Source organism: Vidua macroura, chromosome 27 (assembly GCF_024509145.1).
Source record: "Vidua macroura isolate BioBank_ID:100142 chromosome 27, ASM2450914v1, whole genome shotgun sequence".
Lineage (NCBI taxonomy): Eukaryota > Metazoa > Chordata > Aves > Passeriformes > Viduidae > Vidua > Vidua macroura.
Window position 1 is genome coordinate 1,509,540 of NC_071597.1, and position 18,010 is coordinate 1,527,549.

At 48.3% G+C, this 18,010-nt stretch overlaps 1 protein-coding gene across 1 annotated transcript in view; it reads left to right on the forward strand.

Annotated features, from left to right (window-relative positions):
* The window catches only part of TANC2 (tetratricopeptide repeat, ankyrin repeat and coiled-coil containing 2), a 163,282-nt gene that overhangs the window by 136,921 nt on the left and 8,351 nt on the right, over window positions 1-18,010 (forward strand). The window contains exons 17-28 of the mRNA XM_054000140.1: window positions 239-361; window positions 1,384-1,620; window positions 3,459-3,644; window positions 4,520-4,613; window positions 7,775-7,908; window positions 8,494-8,617; window positions 10,467-10,642; window positions 11,476-11,608; window positions 12,166-12,195; window positions 13,083-13,174; window positions 14,668-14,814; window positions 16,686-16,786. Coding sequence (XP_053856115.1) covers window positions 239-361; window positions 1,384-1,620; window positions 3,459-3,644; window positions 4,520-4,613; window positions 7,775-7,908; window positions 8,494-8,617; window positions 10,467-10,642; window positions 11,476-11,608; window positions 12,166-12,195; window positions 13,083-13,174; window positions 14,668-14,814; window positions 16,686-16,786 — 1,577 coding nt within the window. The remainder of the gene's footprint in view (window positions 1-238; window positions 362-1,383; window positions 1,621-3,458; window positions 3,645-4,519; window positions 4,614-7,774; window positions 7,909-8,493; window positions 8,618-10,466; window positions 10,643-11,475; window positions 11,609-12,165; window positions 12,196-13,082; window positions 13,175-14,667; window positions 14,815-16,685; window positions 16,787-18,010) is intronic.

Here is an 18,010-nt window from a genome sequence, read left to right on the forward strand (position 1 = left end):
TTGGTCACAGTTAAATCCTGCCTTTCCTCGACCTTGGAGATGGCTACATTACCTTTACAAGTAATTTTCTGCAAGTTTAATTGACTGTGGAGGTCAGATATGGCAAATTATCACATTATCTTGGGTGTAGTCATTATTGTCCTGAAACTCCTTTGAAGTCCAGGGACCCAGGAGGATTTGCCCCAGTGTAACTGAACAGATTTGTAAGTGTGGATCTAACTTCCTTTCTCTTTTTCAGGGTCTGAGTAAAAAAGTTGGGGTATCTTCCTCCATCCTGCAAGGGCTTTGGATCTCCTACAGTACTGAAGGTCTTTCAATGGCGTTGGCATCTCTGAGAAATCTCTACACCCCAAACATAAAGGTACTGGAGGAGGAGATGGAGAGCTGGGGGGTTCAGAATTGACACAAGGAGCTCCAGCAATGGGCAGTGACAGTGCAGAGTATTCACTGGAGCTGTGTCCAGTGTCCTGGCCAGGCTGAGCAGCTTGCTGAGTGTTTGTCCTGAGCTGAGGAGAGGCCTTTAGTCAGTTGAGATTTTTTTTTACCATGTGAGGTAGTCTGTCAGCTCTGCTACTTTGACAGAGGATCTCCTTTTCATTGCAATGAGCAAATAGTGACTTTGTGCCTGTGCAAAATGGGATTTTTCCTTCCCAAAGATGTGGAATGCGATAACTGATGTCAGAACTTGACATGTAAAGGGCTCTGGCTTAGATAGGCATGAACTCTGAGGTGACACCAAATCCAGCAGCACATGCACACGAGCTGGTTCAGACACTTCCTTTGCAGTGGTAAGATGAACGTGTTGACACAGGTGAGCCCATCTCTACAGCAGAAAGGATTTCAGACAGAGATACAGGTTTGGAATTGTCTTCTCACATGGGAGGATGTTTATCCCAGGTCCTTCCCAGCCAGGCGAGGTGAGCTCAGGGTCTGTCCCCCTGTCCCTTCCTTGTCACTCTCCAGCATCAGGTGCAGGCTTTCCCACTGGTGCCAAGTGCGAAGGGAGCCGTGCACTGGGACAGCCAGACCAACCCTAGAGAGGAATCCCATGGGAAGGGTGCTGAGTTCAGCTCTCTCCAGCTGTGTGTTTTGATTCCCCATCCCTGCCATGTCCCCAGATGCTGCAGCAGGGCTGGAGCCACTCTGTTCCAAAGCAAAGGGTGGCAGCACCCTTCAGACCACTTCCTGGCCACTTGGGAAATGATTAAACTGCTCCATCTGCATCAAATGGAACCATCTATGAGGCAGATGTTTTGCTCAGCATTTTATGTCCTTTGCTGTTTGCTTGGAGTCGAGGCCCTGGTTTCTGCTGCGGTGTCACCCTGACGATAAGCTCCTGTCTCTCTGCAAAGCTCAGCCTACAGCTCTCCTGTCCTTGCGCAGGTCAGTCGGTTGCTGATTTTAGGAGGTGCAAATGTGAATTATCGGACGGAAGTTCTGAACAACGCCCCCGTTTTGTGTGTCCAATCTCACCTGGGCTACGCAGAGATGGTGGCTTTGCTCCTGGAGTTCGGGGCCAACGTTGATGCTGCTTCTGAGAGCGGCCTGACCCCGCTGGGCTACGCGGCTGCCGCCGGCTTCCTGAGCATCGTGGTGCTGCTGTGCAAGAAACGGGCCAAGGTGAGGGAACCACATTGCTCAGAAGCTGATCTAAACTGCTCCGTGTTTGTTGCAGGCGGGACGTGGGACGCTTTGCTAGGGAGCATCCTCCAGGAGATGAAGCCAGGAGGCTGCTTTTGGTGGTGTTTTTTTCTGCTAAAGTGTAGCGGGTTTAAAAGTCCCACACTGACACCAGCTCCTGAGAGTCGTGTCTGGAATTGAGGTCTGAGGTAGGAGCTGCCTAGTGATGCTGCACTGGTGACCTGCATAAGGATGTGCTGGAGAAAATCCTTGAACTTCACAAGGTTAAAATGGCAACGCTGCTTTTCCAGCACAAACCATTCTTTAAATATCTCTCTGAGACACGTTCTCCTAAAATTTTCATCAGACTTGTCCTAGAAAAATCCCCTTTGTTTAGCTTTGTGATGAGTGGAGTTTTAATTGTATATTATGAGTCAAGTCAAAATACTTTGTTGAAGAAGAAAATTATGCTGATTTTTGAAGTGGAGCCTCCTGGAAACAATTTGTGGTTTCTCTATATCTTTAATTTTAGTTCAAAGGGCAAAATATGGGTTTCTGTAGTTTTGGTGTGGATGTCAGGATGACTGAAGGACTGTTTAGATCTTTCTGGGTTGTGTTGTCTGTAATAATGTGAGGACGGTATGAAGGAAAAAATAATTTTGCTTTTGTTGGATATTTTGAGAGAGTTTAGTGACGTAAGTCCTGCCACTTGTAGTTTTCCTTGAATATCCCTAACAGTACTGAGGAAATACCCCAAAACACAGTTTGGTGTAGTTTGAAGACTGAGATATTTGCAGAAAATTGCAATACTGATTACTGAAGGAGTTGAGAAAGGAGAAATATTGATATATTATTAATGTGAATGTGTTATAATATATTCAGTATTTCTCATCTATATTACATAACTGTAATTTAGTGTCAGGCCCTGGCACAGGTGCCCAGAGAAGCAGTGGCTGCCCCTGGATCCCTGGAAGTGTCCAGGGCCAGGTTGGACAGGGCTTGGAGCAGCCTGGGGCAGTGGGAGGTGTCCCTGCCATGGCAGTGGAGTGGAATGAGATGGTGTTTAAGGTCCCTTCCAACCCAAACCATTCTGTGATTCTATGAATTAATATTAGTAAAAATACATTACTGTAATAATTATTCATTATTTTTATGATAAATAGTACACTGCAGAGCACAGAAGGGGTTAACCAGCAGGAGGATGATAACTGCCCTGCCTTTCCTGTGTTCCCCAAGTATCCCTGTTGGGGTAGTATGTAGAAATCCCAGTTGATGTATTCAGGCATCAAGTGGAAACCATGCCCTGAAAAAGAACCAAATAAGTTCCTGCAGGGCTGGCAAGCACTGTCTCTAATTCCTATTGATTGTGCCTGCACTGGGTTCACGTTACGGTGTCTGACTGCAGGCTGAGGCACTTCTGGGACTCTCAAAAGAACTGAGACCTGAAAAACAGACTGGTTTTCCTTTTGTAGATATAGCTAAAGGAGATAATAGCAGTGTGTAATATCTCGGTGCACAAGAAAATTTGAGTGCTGGACTTCAGGACACAACGGAGAAAAATATTTTTGTAGTCTTTGAGTTTTTGAAGAAAACTGGAGAAACCTAAAAAAGAGTAATGCTATTTTTCCCAAAGCAAACATTTGTGGCCAAGATAATGCCAGAGCCTGGGACATTGTTTTGGAAGTGTTTGTTTTCTGGTCAGGGAAGTGATAGTTTGCCAGAAAAATGCACATTTTGCACATGTGGCATTATTTTGAAACCGGGATTGGAAACTCTGAAGAAGCAAAGATGTGTCGCTCATGATTTTGTTTAATTGCATTTTTTCATCTCTTTTCAAGGTGGATCATTTGGACAAAAACGGGCAGTGTGCCCTGGTCCATGCTGCTCTCAGGGGACACTTGGAGGTGGTGAAGTTCTTGATCCAGTGCGACTGGAGCATGGCTGGACAGCAGCAGGGAGTGTTCAAGAAGAGCCACGCAATCCAGCAGGCCCTGATTGCTGCTGCCAGCATGGGCTACACCGAGGTAGGACCTACTCTGCCTGTGCAGGGAGGGAAACCAAGGGTTGGCCTTTTCCTGCCCACTCACCAGAGAACATCTGGAGGTGGAGTCCGGAGTCCTGCTCTTCCTCCCTGTCCCATCCCAGTGCTCACAGATCCCTTGGCAAACCCTGTGGTCTGGGCAGGCATCCAGGAGAGGAAGGATAACAAGCCTTTAAGTTGTCCGAATAAACTTTTGGAAGAAACTTTGAAGCAGGGATAAGATGGATGGACACACGTTGCCTACACCGCTCCTCCAGCACGGATAGGGAGTTGTGAGGACGTGTAACTTTGGACTGTGTGTCGAGGGAGAGAAGAGCCAGAGAGCTTCCTCCTGCCAGCCTGACAAAGATTTATGATGGGGAAAATTATATATAGAATCATTTAGGTTGGAAGGGACCATGAAGGTCATTGGTCCAACTGTTAAGCCAGTGCCAAGCCCACCAGTGCCATTTGTACTCCACGGAGTCCCAGCGACCCATGGCAGCCCCAGTTCCTTCTCCTTTCCTTAAGAATTAGTTTCTTTCCTACCAAATACCTCCTCTCAGCCTCACCTCCTTCCAGGAGATGCACTCACTGCACACACCAGGTCATCTCCAACAGAACAGCCACAGTTATAGGGAACTGACCCTACCAAGTCTCATCACGTGCCATCATATCAAGACACTTGGTTAGGTTTTTTTGCTTGTACAAGGCAGCAAGTTCAGTGATTAATCTCAGAAAGAATATTTCCTTGATCTCAGGGTGCCAGGCAGAGACTGTTCCCTTCCCTCTGGGTATTACAAGCAGCTCGTGTGATGGTGTCAGTAGTTCCTGTATAACACATTCAAGTTCATGATCTGACACATCGTTTTGTTTTAGATTGTCTCCTACCTGCTCGATCTTCCAGAAAAAGATGAAGAGGAGGTGGAGAGAGCACAGATCAACAGCTTTGACAGCCTCTGGGGAGAGACAGGTGATTTCTGTAGAACCTTCCCTTCCCTTCCCTTCCCTTCCCTTCCCTTCCCTTCCCTTCCCTTCCCTTCCCTTCCCTTCCCTTCCCTTCCCTTCCCTTCCCTTCCCTTCCCTTCCCTTCCCTTCCCTTCCCTTCCCTTCCCTTCCCTTCCCTTCGGTAGCTCTGACATTCCCAGTCCACTTGTTTCCATCTCTGTTTTCCCACACCTCTACCCCCAAAATGCAGAAAGCTGGACTAACCAGACATCTTGGAGTTTTCTCTACCAGAGAGGGGTTTCTGAGTAACTGGGAGAGTTGGGAATGTGAATTTGTGATTGACAAATCACACACAAACTGGGGAGCCATCTCAAAGGAATATGCACTTTTACATTAAAATTGGTAGTAGCTATGATGGGAAAATGAGCAAAAATGAGCCAGCCACAAAACTGAGCAGCCTTTTGTCTACATGAAACAAGTCTGTACGTTCATATGAAACTCAAGACTGACTTTCACATAACTGGATTATTTATTTTCCCAAAGTAAATAGAGAGTTTAAATAAATTTGGAGAGAAATGCAGGTTTCCACCTAAAAATAGCAGTCTGCTCTGAAAATCTGAATCCTGGCTTGTCTGAGTTCTGATACTTGTTGCTCATGTCTCATCTTCCACAGAGCAGAACCAAATGCCTGGCTCAATGATATCAGCCTGATATCATCCAAATGGCAGTGCCAAATGACATCATAAGTTTAGGAATTGCTGACAGCACACTATAGCCAATTCCAGATGGAGCATTTCCCCCTGGGACAGAACTAACATCAAAACCCAGCAGAAAAGTGTCTGAGTCACTTATGCTATCTCCATCAGAGTTGGAGGTGCAAAAAACATCTCCATCAAACTGTTTGTCTTGCTGCCAGGCTGCGAAACAGATCCATGTGCTGGATAGGAGCAGTTTAATGATTCCTTCTCCAGATAAAGTTGTTTTTTTCGACAAGAAAACACAGCAGCAGAAGCAGAATACACTGTTGCAGATCCCTGGTGTAGGAGGCTGTGGTTTGACATTGCTCGCTGAAGGAGATGGGCATGTCCACACCTGAACCTGGTCTCAGGCTCTGTTTGAGCTGTTTTGAGAAACACAGCAGTTGTTGTGTGGTGTTTACGCCAAGACTTGGTTATTGCACAGCGAATGGTCCTTCTGGAACTGCATCCCCATGGAAAAGCTGCACAATGAGCATTCCTGTGTACTGGCACAGGAGCCTGGTTGCTGCTCCTTGGCTGGGCTCAGTGGACTCACCTTGGTTGTGCTGGGCCATGGGAGCTCTCCAGCAGACAGTGAAACTTCAAACCAGCCCATTTTCATCCTCCTAAATTCCTCCTGGAGGAGCAAGGTCTGACTGCTCAGTGGCACAGGAGCTTTTGAGCTTCCCTTGAGCTGGAGCTGCAAAGGACAGGCTGGAGCCACATACCCACTCCAGTTGCTTGGACCTTGAGGAACAGAGCAGCAGAAATGTCACTACAGGCAGAAGGAATTGCAAGGGAAGGTAGAGAAATAGTGGATCAAATCATCCTGTTTCAGTAAAGTCTTCTCCAAAGAATAAGCACCAAACACTGGAGTGATTCACAGTATTTTCATTGTTGCAAACACAAGTAATTTTGATGTAAAATACCTCAAATTAACCTGCAACATTTCAAGTGCAGGCAGGTTTAGCAATGGAACCCAGCAGCCCTGCATGCCAATCCCTCTGCCTCCTTCTATATTTGTAGCTTACGTTTAAAACCCACATGGATCTGATTATAGATTTTGCAGAATGTTCTGCTTGTGGCAGCAAAATGATTTTTCATTTAACTCTTGGTGTCTCTCAACCCCAAGAGAAGAAAATTCAGCCATGATCTGGAAGAGAATTGAGAATTAATTAAATCCCCCACCATTAACAGTGTTGCAGTTGGAAACCCATCAACACCTTGTAATCGGCCAACCCACAGAAATGTACTTCAAAGAAAAAACAAGCGACATCAGTCAGAAATAGACTCCCACCTTCTGCTCCAACTCCTACCAGAAGTAGGAGAACGTGGAGCCAGTGGAGCTGTGCTGAAGTGCACAGAAAGTTAGGGAGAGGGAGGAACCAGAAAATCTAAAATTAATACTGAAACAAGCCACCGGCAGGTCCTGAACTTGGAACTATTTTTAGATTGAATATGTGTTCTCTAACTCAACCAGACTTTGAGTTAACAGAGCACATTTTGTCAGGGAAAGAGCTCTCAAGTGTTGCTTCTACCCACCTGTAATATCATGAGCATATGAAAATGAGAGATACTTTTGGGTTTGCACAAAGACCCTGGCTGGTAGGGTCAGCCCTGGCCAGAAACAAAGCCCAGAAATAGTGTTCTTTTGGAAGACAGGTGAACAAATCCATCCTGTTTTGCTTTCCAGTTGTTTCCCTGGTTTCAAAGATCTACAGACTAAAGTGGGATATAGAGAATAAAAGCCCTCCATCTGGATTACACTGCTTTGTGCTTGTTTGGACAAAGAAAAGCCACAAATGTGACTGATATCAGTGGCTAGCAGGATCTGTCATGCCTCCTGCTTGATCCCTCACTTGCTCCCTGGTACTCCTGGTGGGATGAGGCAATGACAGGTTGCAGAAGGTCTTGTCAAGTACCTGAAGACCTTTCTTTTCTCTGGATATCGTGCCCCTCCTCAGATACATTTGGCCTCACAGCCTATGGCTTTGGCATTAGGGAAAACAGTAACAGATTTATGATCACATTTCTTTGCAGCTAAACCTGAACTTAAGTCGCACCTTTAACCTCAGTCACATTTGAACCTCAGACACCCCTTGAACCTCAGTCACAAGTGCCTGTAGATTATTTTATACTTATTTGGGTTCTCATCCCATTTCACTGTGACTTGCAGAAGACAGTAAAAGCTGATTGTCCCAAACAGCCTCGTTCCGTGACATTGTGTAAACTTTTCATGGAAGAGTTGACCTTGGAGGTAACTAAAATCACAAGAGTGGAAGCTGTCCCAATGCAGCCCATTTCCTTTGTTGTTTTTTCCTGCCATGAGATAGGTTTGGCATTTCAGGCCCCGTCACTTTGGGGTGCAGCAGAAAGACCAGTTTCTGGATAGGAAAGCACTCCACGGAGCGCGTGGCTCTTTCCCTGACCGCTCTCCTGTCTCGTGCAGCTCTGACGGCGGCGGCGGGGCGCGGGAAGCTGGAGGTGTGCAGGCTGCTCCTGGAGCAGGGCGCCGCGGTGGCGCAGCCCAACCGCCGCGGGGTCGTCCCGCTCTTCAGCGCCGTCAGACAGGGACACTGGCAGGTCAGTGGGGTCCTCTCGCCCTGGGGGTGGCCGGAGATGGTGGGTCAGGTCATGCCTTCTGTCTTGCTGGCGACCCCCAGCTCTTTTGGGGAATGGTCAGAGCAAAAAGAAGTGATGCTGGTTCTTCTATCACCCCAAGCTGTGGCTGGCTGCAGACAGCTTTGCTTAAGTCCTGTGTTATCGTAGAATCATGGAATAGTTTGGGTTGGAAGAGATCTTAAGAGGCCATCTAATTCCATCCCCCTGCTGTGGGCAGAGATACCTTCCACTATCCCAGGTTTCTCCAAGCCCCATCCAGCCTGGCCTTGAACAGTTCCAGGGATGGGGCAGCCACAGCTTCTCTGGTTATCTCACCGTTTGAGAAGCAAACGGGAGGCTCACGACTTACAAGAATATTTTTCCTGTCCTTATACCTCCCTTCATTTTCATAATCCTTAATCATCCATTCAGCGATCCCGGAGGCCACCGTGCCTGTAGAGGTGGGAGTTTTAAGAATGGTGGGGTCTGCTCTGCTCTTCCCTGGCTCTGGCATCTTCTCAGCTGTGTGTCCACGTGTAACCCGAGTCCTGGCCTTGTGTGCTGCAGATCGTGGATCTCCTGCTCACGCACGGCGCTGACGTGAACATGGCAGACAAGCAGGGCCGGACGCCGCTGATGATGGCCGCGTCCGAGGGACACCTGGGCACTGTGGAGTTCCTGCTTGCACAAGGTTAGAGCACGTGCTGGGAGGTGTTGGGGACCAGCTGTGGTGCATCCCACCACACCAGCTCCAGCTTCGTCCTGAGCAAAACTTGGGCTTGGGTCAGCTCGGGATCATCTGGAGGGGCTTTCCCACAGCTTCAGAATGGTTCCTGGGTACAGTGTGGGCAACGTGAGGAAAGACTGGCAATGTATTGAGGTGCTGGAGCATGTCCAAAGAAGAAAACAGAGGTGGGGAAGGATCTGGAGCACAATAAGTGGCTGAGGGAGTTGGGAGCGGCTCAGACGGGAGAAAAGGAGGCTCAGGAGGGACCTTCTGGCTCTGCACAACTTCCTGGTAGGAGGGGGCAGCCAGATGGAGATCGGGCTCTGCTCCCAGGGAATAAGGCACTAGAGGAAAAAGCCTCAAGTTGCTCTAGGGGAGGGAAAATTTCTTCACTGAAAGGGTTGTTGAGCCCTGGCACATGCTGCTGAGAGCAGTTGTGGAGCCCCCATCCCTGGAGAGATTTAAAGGATTTAAAGATGTGGCACTTGGAGACATGGTTAGTGGAGGGCTTGGCAGTGCTGGTGGAGCAGGTGGATTCAATGATGTCAAAGTCTTTCCGAACCTAGATGAGTCTGTGGTTCTACATTGTCCTCCCTGAGCCTGTACCTTGCAGCCCGTGTCCCACCTTGGCATTCCTGATTGCTCCAGATTAGGAGGCTTTTTGTCTCCTCCCCCACTGACACTCCACGCTGAGAGAGAGCTCTGGCCGGAGGTTTCTGAACACACCTGGAGCAAACATTGACGTGCTGTACTCCTCCACAAATAGTTTGTGCCAGCAGGGAGACCTCTTAGTCTGCTCTCAGCTGGGCAACCCGTGCAGACCAGGGATGTGTCAGCTGGGATGAACGGGAACGTTTAGGAAATTCACATCACTCCCACAGTCACTGAACATTCTAGAGGCAGGGAATCTCATGCTGGGAGGTTTGGAGTTTGCCTCCAGGAGAAAAGCACTGCAGCAGCCATTCATCCCAGCTGCTGGCAGGAGCACCCTGCAGGTAGCTGCAGCTCCTCGGAGGAGCAGAGCTGACACAGATAATCTCTGCACTCTCCAGAGCCAGAGCCATGGCTGTGCCATGGCAACAGGAGTTGTCTTCATGCCATGAAGAGGAGTGCTCACTTAAAACTGCTGTTCAGCTCTCATATCTGTATCCATATGCCGTGTGGAGCAATACTGACCCGTTGGTATGGCAGCACCATTTCCTCATCCAAGAAAACGTCAAGTCCTCCTCTCCTTGGCTTGCAGTTGGCAGTAGTATATCCCACAATGTTGTATTTATATTGGGTAAAGTTCAGGAAGAAATACTGCTGGAAATTGTGTACTTTTGGGTAAAGGGGAGGGGAGTGAAGAAGGGAAAATATGTGCTTTTTTAGGAGAACTGAGCTGAATTGACTTAATTCCCCATGGTGACCTGCTGAAACAGCAAAATGGTCTTCATCTCTGACTCACACAGGCTGGAATGAGGTTGGATTAAGTAAAAAAAAAACAAAAAAAAACAAATCAGTTAAAAAGATGATGTTTCAGATGAGGGAAGTCAGATCTACCATGCTACTCAGATGTTTGCCAGGAAAGCCCGCAGAGGTAGGCGTGAAAAAGTTTGCAGCTTGGTGTGAATCAACTCATTTGCCACAGTTCCCATCAGTGCATTTGAAGTTGCCACAGAGGGTGGGATCTGTGGTGGGAGAAACGTTAATAAAGGAATTAATAATTAAGCACAGAGCTTGAAAACAAGCTGTCATTGCTGAGCAGAGGGTTTGTGGTAAACAGTGCTAAACAATGGAGAGCTCTGAAGGGAACTGCTGCTCTTTGTTTCAGGTGCCTCCATTTCTCTGATGGACAAAGAGGGCTTGACAGCCCTCAGCTGGGCCTGCCTGAAGGGCCACCTGCCCGTGGTGCGTTCCCTCGTGGAGAGCGGAGCTGCCACGGACCACGCGGACAAGAACGGCCGCACGCCGCTGGACCTGGCGGCGTTCTACGGCGACGCTGAGGTGGTGAGTGGCCTGTGGCACAGCCAGAGAAAACGGGCAGTCGGTGTAAAAGCCATAAAATCGTACAGCTCAGCTTGAAGAAGCAGTAAACACGTGTAGTCCTGGCCCTGTGTATGGGAAGGTGCTTCCACAGAAGGTGATCAGAGAATCCCAGAATGGTTTGGGTTGGAAGGGAACTTAAGGACCATCTCGTTCCACCCTGTGCCACGGTTCCACTATCCCAGGTTGCTCCAAGCCCTGTCCAACCTGGCCTTGAACACTTCAAGGGATGGGGAAGCCACAACTTCTCTGGGCACCCTGTGCCAGGGCCTCACCACCACTGCAGGGAAGGATTTCTTCCTAATACCCAGTCAAAACCTACTCCTGTTCAATTTAAAGCCACTCCCTCTTGTTCTGTCATTCCAGGCCCTTGTCCAAAGTCCCTCTCCAACCTTTTTAGAGCCCCTTTAGGCACTGGAAGGGGCTCTAAGGTATTCCTGGAGCCTTGCCTTTTCCAGGCTGAACAATCCCAATTCTCCCAGCCTCCTTAACAGAGGTTCTCTAGCCTTTGGAGCATCTCCATGGCCTTCTCTGGACTTGTTCCAACAGGTTGATGTCCTTCCTGTGCTCGGGACCCCAGAGCTGGATACAGCCCTCCAGTCTCACCAGAGACCAGGATGGAGTAAAGGGACAGAATCCCCTCCCTCGACCTGCTTCCCACAATGCACCCTCAGACGCCGTGGAGATGCTTTTAGCCCAGGCAGTGGAGGAGAGCAAGCTTCTGCTGATCCTACACCCCCAGCAGTGTGTGGGGGTCTCAGCCAAGAACAGAACTGACTCTTGGGCTCTCGTTGCAGGTTCAGTTCCTGGTGGACCACGGGGCCATGATCGAGCACGTTGACTACAGTGGGATGCGGCCCCTCGACAGGGCAGTGGGCTGCCGCAACACCTCGGTTGTCGTCACCCTCCTGAAGAAAGGAGCAAAGATAGGTAGGAACAGGGGGACACTGCCAGCAGCTCTGTGCTCAGTCAGGACTCAAACAGTGGGGCTGGCATCCTAAAAAACACAAGTATAACCCAGAGGCAGCCTCAGCCCCAGCCACTGCTTCACACTTGGAAAGCAGACGGCGAGTCAGGACTACTTGGTTCTCTTTAGTAAAACGGGGACTTTATTTGTTTTCCTGTGGTATTACTTAGCAAAAGTTAATCAATAAACAACTGTTTCTTTGGCAAGGTCTTTCCTCTGGTAATGCTTTTTCTATCTTTACTAGTCTGAGTTGCCAAGTGTACTCTGTCCATGCCTTGCTGTGAGCTGCTGCGTTCACTTGCTCTGTGTATGCTTCCAGACCTCAGTGTACCTGCACTGCGCCACACAGCTGCTCACGTTACGTTTTCCTGTGAAAGGGGATTTTGCTGGTGCATTGGCTTCCTCGCTGCCTGCCTCTCACAGCTGCTTTTTTCCTTTCTTTTTTTTTTTTTTTTTTCACCTTCATCCATTTTTTTCTCCCCTCTCTCCTACAACTTCTTGTTTTCTCCTTTCTTTGAAGGTTGTCAGACGTTACCGAGTCGCCCACGAGGTATATCTCATTGCTGTCAGCATCAGCTTCGATCTGATAGCTTTGTTAGCCTTGCTTTCTCCTGTTTGATTTAGTCTGCATGCGTCCCCAACACCTCTAATCTTTTAATTTACCTCACCTTCAAATAATTTTTTTAATGACTGTTGCAGAGAATAACTTGAACTGAAAAACTAACCTCCTTCCCCCAAAACGTACTGAATCTACTTATAGAATATTGTTGACTTACTCTTCACCCACACTAATGAGCTGTCCTGAAATTTTTGCCACCCCTTCCCTCCCAGTGTTAGTCCTTGAGGTACGAGCTGGCTCTGCAGGGTGGCCCCTGTGCAGAGCCAGTGCCCCCAGCCCAGTGACGCCTCCGGCACCAGCAGCACTTGCACACAACCTTTCCTTTGTAATTTTTTCTGCCTTAATGGATTTTCTACTCTAGTCTTTCACATCTTGTGAAGCTGGAAATCACAATTCCACTTAGCCACAAACCACCTATCAACAGTCAAACTGCAGATTACCTAGTACACTTCCATAGATTTTAGTTTAGAAATGCTTTTATGTAACCACTCTGATTTTTCCTTTAAATACAGTTTGTTTCCCCCATCTCAGCCTGTCCCATATTCAGCACTGCCCTCTTGTGGAAACTGCTCCATCCTTTCCCAGACCACTGGGATTAGCCTTATGACTGCAAAGGAGAACCATTGCAAGGGGGATGACGTTAATTTAGGTGTCAGAGGAATTGTCAGCCCAGTCCTTTGGAGCACTCTGCCCTTTGACCATGCCAAGTTGTTCTCTCCAGCAGAAATTCCCACCCTAGGGTATTTTTTTCCACCCAGCTTCCTACCACCCTTGCATTGTATGAGTTCTTTACCCATCATGCATCCTGTACACTACAGGTCCAGCAACTTGGGCAATGGCAACCTCCAAACCAGACATCATGATCATCCTGTTGAGCAAGCTGATGGAGGAGGGAGACATGTTTTATAAGGTGAGAAGGGTGGGTTTGGAACATGGAACAGATGCAACTTGCAGCATCACTTGGTGTGAGGTTTTGGCCGTGTTAGGTCAGTGGTTGGTCCTCCTCGGCCTAAATGGATCTGTGATCCTCATGCTGCTGCCTTAACCCATGGCAAGTAAAAGCTCCCACTCACAGTGTTCCTTGTGTTCTAAACTGCTTGGTTTTGGTTAGTGGGGTTGGAGAAGAGGGGGATTGATTGCCCAAATCTGTAACAAAGCTGAAGCAAAGCCAAGTTGCTCTGGATTAGAGCCAGGACTTCGTTTCCTCTTTGAAAACAGCAGGACCTAAGTGTTTGTTGGGACTGCTGCTGCCGTTGCATCAGGTCTGGCAGCCTTGTCATTACCTAGTGGGCTCACTGTTGGGGATCAAGGCAACAGAATAGAATATCCCAGAAAAACTCCTGGAATAAACTTCTTGCAATGAGAACAGATTGTCAGGACACAGCTGGCTTTGTCATGTCCTTTAGGCCATGGGAGACATTCCACTGTTACAGTTAGGTAGTCTTTTTTTGCTCTCTGTTTGTTTTAAGCCCATCTTTAAAACCTGGAGATTTGCACACACACAGAAATTGTGCAAGTACAACAATGATTCACTGTGAGGCTCTAAGGGTGAAGCAGAAAATGCACAAAGCTGGCATTGTAGTAGGAGTTATCTGCCAGAGATACGTGATACAGCTGAGAAACCTGAGTCTACAAGTTTTTAAAACTCACTGTTTGCAGCTGCAAAATTTATGTCTGGGGCCTGAGGAGCTGTGTGTGTCCCAGATCCCATCCTGCCCTCTTTCTCTCAACCTGCCTGTTGGCTGCCCCCCTTCAGGATGTACATCATCCCATCCCAAAATTAGTTGCCCAAAATAGCAGACATGAGTCACCTTTGAAGGTGACTGTTGCATACCAGTAATTATAAAAGGAACCCACTTAACAGACTTAGATGTAGAGTTTCAAACATCTGAAGCCCAGGGAGGTGGATCTCACCCTGTTTGTCCAAGCTCAGAGCCACAGCAGTGCCATGACATTTGTCTTTGCTATTGCAGAGGCTTCTCCGAGCCCCGGAGCTCCACCCCGAGTCCCACAGTTTGTGTTCCTTACCCTCCTGGATGTGTATTAAGCTTTGGGTGAAGGGTGTTTTCCAGGAATGGGTAACTGATCACCCAGCTCAAAAGACCATCCAGCCAAGAACCAGATGGAGTTGTATCAAGCTAACACCATTTCTCCACCTTTCCTGCTGTAGCGTGACAGCTCTGTATGAAGTGGGAGATCTCAACTTGTGCAAGGCATCTGCCTTTCCAGCTCAGATGTTCCCTTGATCAAATGTTCTGCCCTTCTTTTCTAGGAAAGAGCTAAGTGTAGTGAAGTTGTGCTTTCTTAGCCACCTAAAACATTGGTTGGGCTGGTGAGTGAATTCTCTGCAGGGAGGTACACTCAACCCAAGGATGAGTTTTGACATGTTTTCCCTTCTAATAGAAAGGTAAAGTGAAAGAGGCTGCCCAGCGCTACCAGTATGCTCTGAAAAAATTCCCCAGGGAAGGGTTTGGAGAAGACCTGAAAACCTTCCGTGAGCTGAAGGTGTCGCTGCTTCTCAACCTCTCCCGGTGTCGAAGGAAAATGAATGTAAGTGTCCCCTGTTTTCATGGCACAACCCCACAGCTTTGTGCCTCTGCAGAGACATGTCCTCCCCTAATCGTGCTTTGGCCTCTCAGATCTCTCCTTTCTGTAACCTGGTTGTCCTTCACAGAGCACTGACATTTTATAATTCCAAAGCAGTAGGGATTTAGTATGTGTTTCAGATGATTAAAAATTCATTGCTATGTTTATAGCTCTTTGAATTTTTTATTACTCCCCTTTGATGATGATGTTCACATCGTCATATGGGGGTGGAGGCATCTTCCAGATTTCTGGGGCAGCAGTGAGGAGGAGCCAGGAGATATGCTCCTTTGAATACTAATTAATTTCAAATGAAGGAGCATATGCTTAGGGGGTTAGCACTTCCTCAGGGCAGTGACTCATCCAGAAACACCTCCACAAGACTCCCTCTCGGCCCAGAACTTCCAGATCCCTGTCACTCTCCCCACTGCAATCTGGCAGCATCCAGCAACCAGCTCGTGCAGATGCCTGTTCTGCCACCCTTCCCTGACTTGCAGTGCGGGGGCTTTAACTTCCACAAATTAAAGTCCCCATAAACTCAGTGACATAGCTAAGGTCATGAGCCAGCAAAGGTTACACTGGAGGGGAAGGAGCTTTTGGGACACCTTCATTTCTTTTTCTGTGAGGAAGAAAGATGGAAAACAAGGGGAGTAAAACCTTAATGTTGGTGAACAAACAGTTTGGAGAAAAAGTGTGAACCTTCTCTTTAAATCAGCCAATTCACAGCTAATCAACTCCAGCTCTTGTCCTGTGCTTTGAGGACAAGATTTTTGGTTTATCATTAACTGGGGAATGCCAGGTTTTGTGATAGAAAATTTTAGGGGGTTGTAATTGCTCCTGCAATTTTTGCACCTATAGATGAGACCATAAAGATACCTGTCTCATGACTGCATTCCCAACTCAGTTTGTTGGACAGTAACTCCTCAGAAACTGCTAACTGCAGGTACAAACAGAAGTATAAGGTTCCCCAGGCAGGGCATGCCCATAGCAAGAGTTGGCATCACAAATCAGGAGCAGCACTATTCAGTCCTGTCTCCCAGAGCTGCTCAGGTCATAGCCCAATGCAGCAATCCAAAGCAGTGTTTGGCTGTGAAATGGAATCCTCCCCACTAGAAGGAGTTCTCCTTCACTAGTGCTGAGCTTAGCAGGACATGAAGCGTTCAGAACAAGGCAAGGGAGGGTGGTGACAGGGTCTGAACCAGAGCTGATAATCTGGTCTCATGGCACTGCCCCTGGAAAGCACCCAGAGCAGTCCCATCCCACACTGTCACCCTCTCCCTGCTCCCAAACTGTCCTCCCAGGTGAGCTGTCAGGGAGAAGTGAGGAGCAGTGGGATTGATAGGAGACCTTTGCCAGGCAAGTCCTGTTTGTGGCTAATGGAGCCCTGTCCTTCACAGGCAATTTTCTTCAGCCCCTTGAAGGATGTCAGTGTGTTCAGGGAAGCAGAAGGGCACGGGAAAGGTTTCCTATTGCTTTCAACTATGGAAAAAAATCGTTCATGAGATAACATTCCAGCCTGTGCAAGACCAGATGTTTCCTCAAGACTGTAGATTGTTGGAGAGGGATTTACATGCACATGTTGGGGACACAGTGAGGCTTGCTGGCCTCTGTGGGTGATGACAGCAACTTGGGTTAACAACACCTGAGTCTTTGGAAATGCTGTCATAGCTCCCTGTTGGTAAATGATGTTGAATCCATGTAAATTATTCCAAAACCATCAAGTTTTCCATGCGATATGAAACAGAAAGTCCATACTAAGTTTGTTTTCTTCCATGCTGTATGTATTTTTATTGCTAAATTTATTCAGTTACTTACCTGCACACCTGTTCAAATGACAGGATTTTGGAATGGCAGAGGAATTTGCCACTAAAGCACTGGAGCTGAAACCGAAGTCTTACGAAGCTTACTATGCAAGAGCAAGGGCCAAACGCAGCAGCAGGTGAGGAGGGACAGAGAGAAGGGTGTGAGGGGCCAGTCTCTGCCAGCCTGGCACGTCAGGTGTGGGCACCCACCCTGCAAAGCCAGGCAGTGCCCCCGTGGGAAGAAATGGCCAAGGAACGTTCATTAGTGAGATCACAAATGTCCTGAACTCCAGAGTAATGCCCTCCCTCATTTGGTGATTTCTGAGTCCGAATGTTTTGAGAGGTTTGTCTTAACAGAACTTTGTCTGCAACGTCTTACAACACTGGAGACCTGTGCACCAAAGTGGGGTGTTCTTCAGTTTGACCACAACTTGGACTCAAAGCAGAATATGACTCATGGCCTGTGTTATACAGGAGGGAAGGGCTCATTCATCACAGTGGTCTCCTGTGGCCTTAAAATCTGTGCATCTCTGTCCTGCAGCCCTTTCTGCCCAGGAGATGCTGCTGACCAGCTGGGCAGTGGCTGCAGGCAGGCACTGGCCAGGGAGCCTCCAGCCAGAACTTGTGCCCAGGGCACTGCAACCAGCTCCTGGAGAGCTGCAGTGCAGGGATCTCCTGCACTGCATCCTAAAAGATGTTAGATGGGATCCATTTGTCATTCCTAATGAGCAGCAGGGCTGCTTGAGAGTCCTGTTCTCAAGGACTGGGCACCCTGCCACTGCATCTCTGTTTAATTGGCAACCAGAATGTCTCACATGGCAGCACAGGTATGTGAGCCCCTCTGTGCAAACATCCCAGCTCAGCAAACACCACAAACAATGTCACAAAAATGTGTGTGACATTCCATGCTGGAGGCAAGTGTGGAACTGGGCCCCTGGTCCAGCTGGTCCAGGTCCACCAGGTCCTGATGTGGAAGGTGAAGCCATCACCTTCTGCTCCACAGAGGAGCCCTGCAAGGTGAGCTCTACACACACCTAATGCCTTTCCTTTAATGGTTTCCTCTCCATTGTTCCCAAAACATTAAGAGGAACTTCAAGACCCATGTTCCCTTTCAGATGATACCAGCCTCCCACATACCAGTGTCCTTTTATCCCCGGGTGTCTCCAGCAGAAACTGTCACCACTTTGGCTTTACTTCTTCCTGTCCCAGTCTGCCCAGCAGCACCCCTAGGGTCACACAGCTGGTAGAAGAGGAGGCCTTTCCTTATTCCTGATCTTCAGTGGCTTGTACAGAAGATGAAGCCGGTGTTGGGAGGTGCTGGGGGGGATCACACATGGGGAGCTTTTCCCCAGATGGTGGGT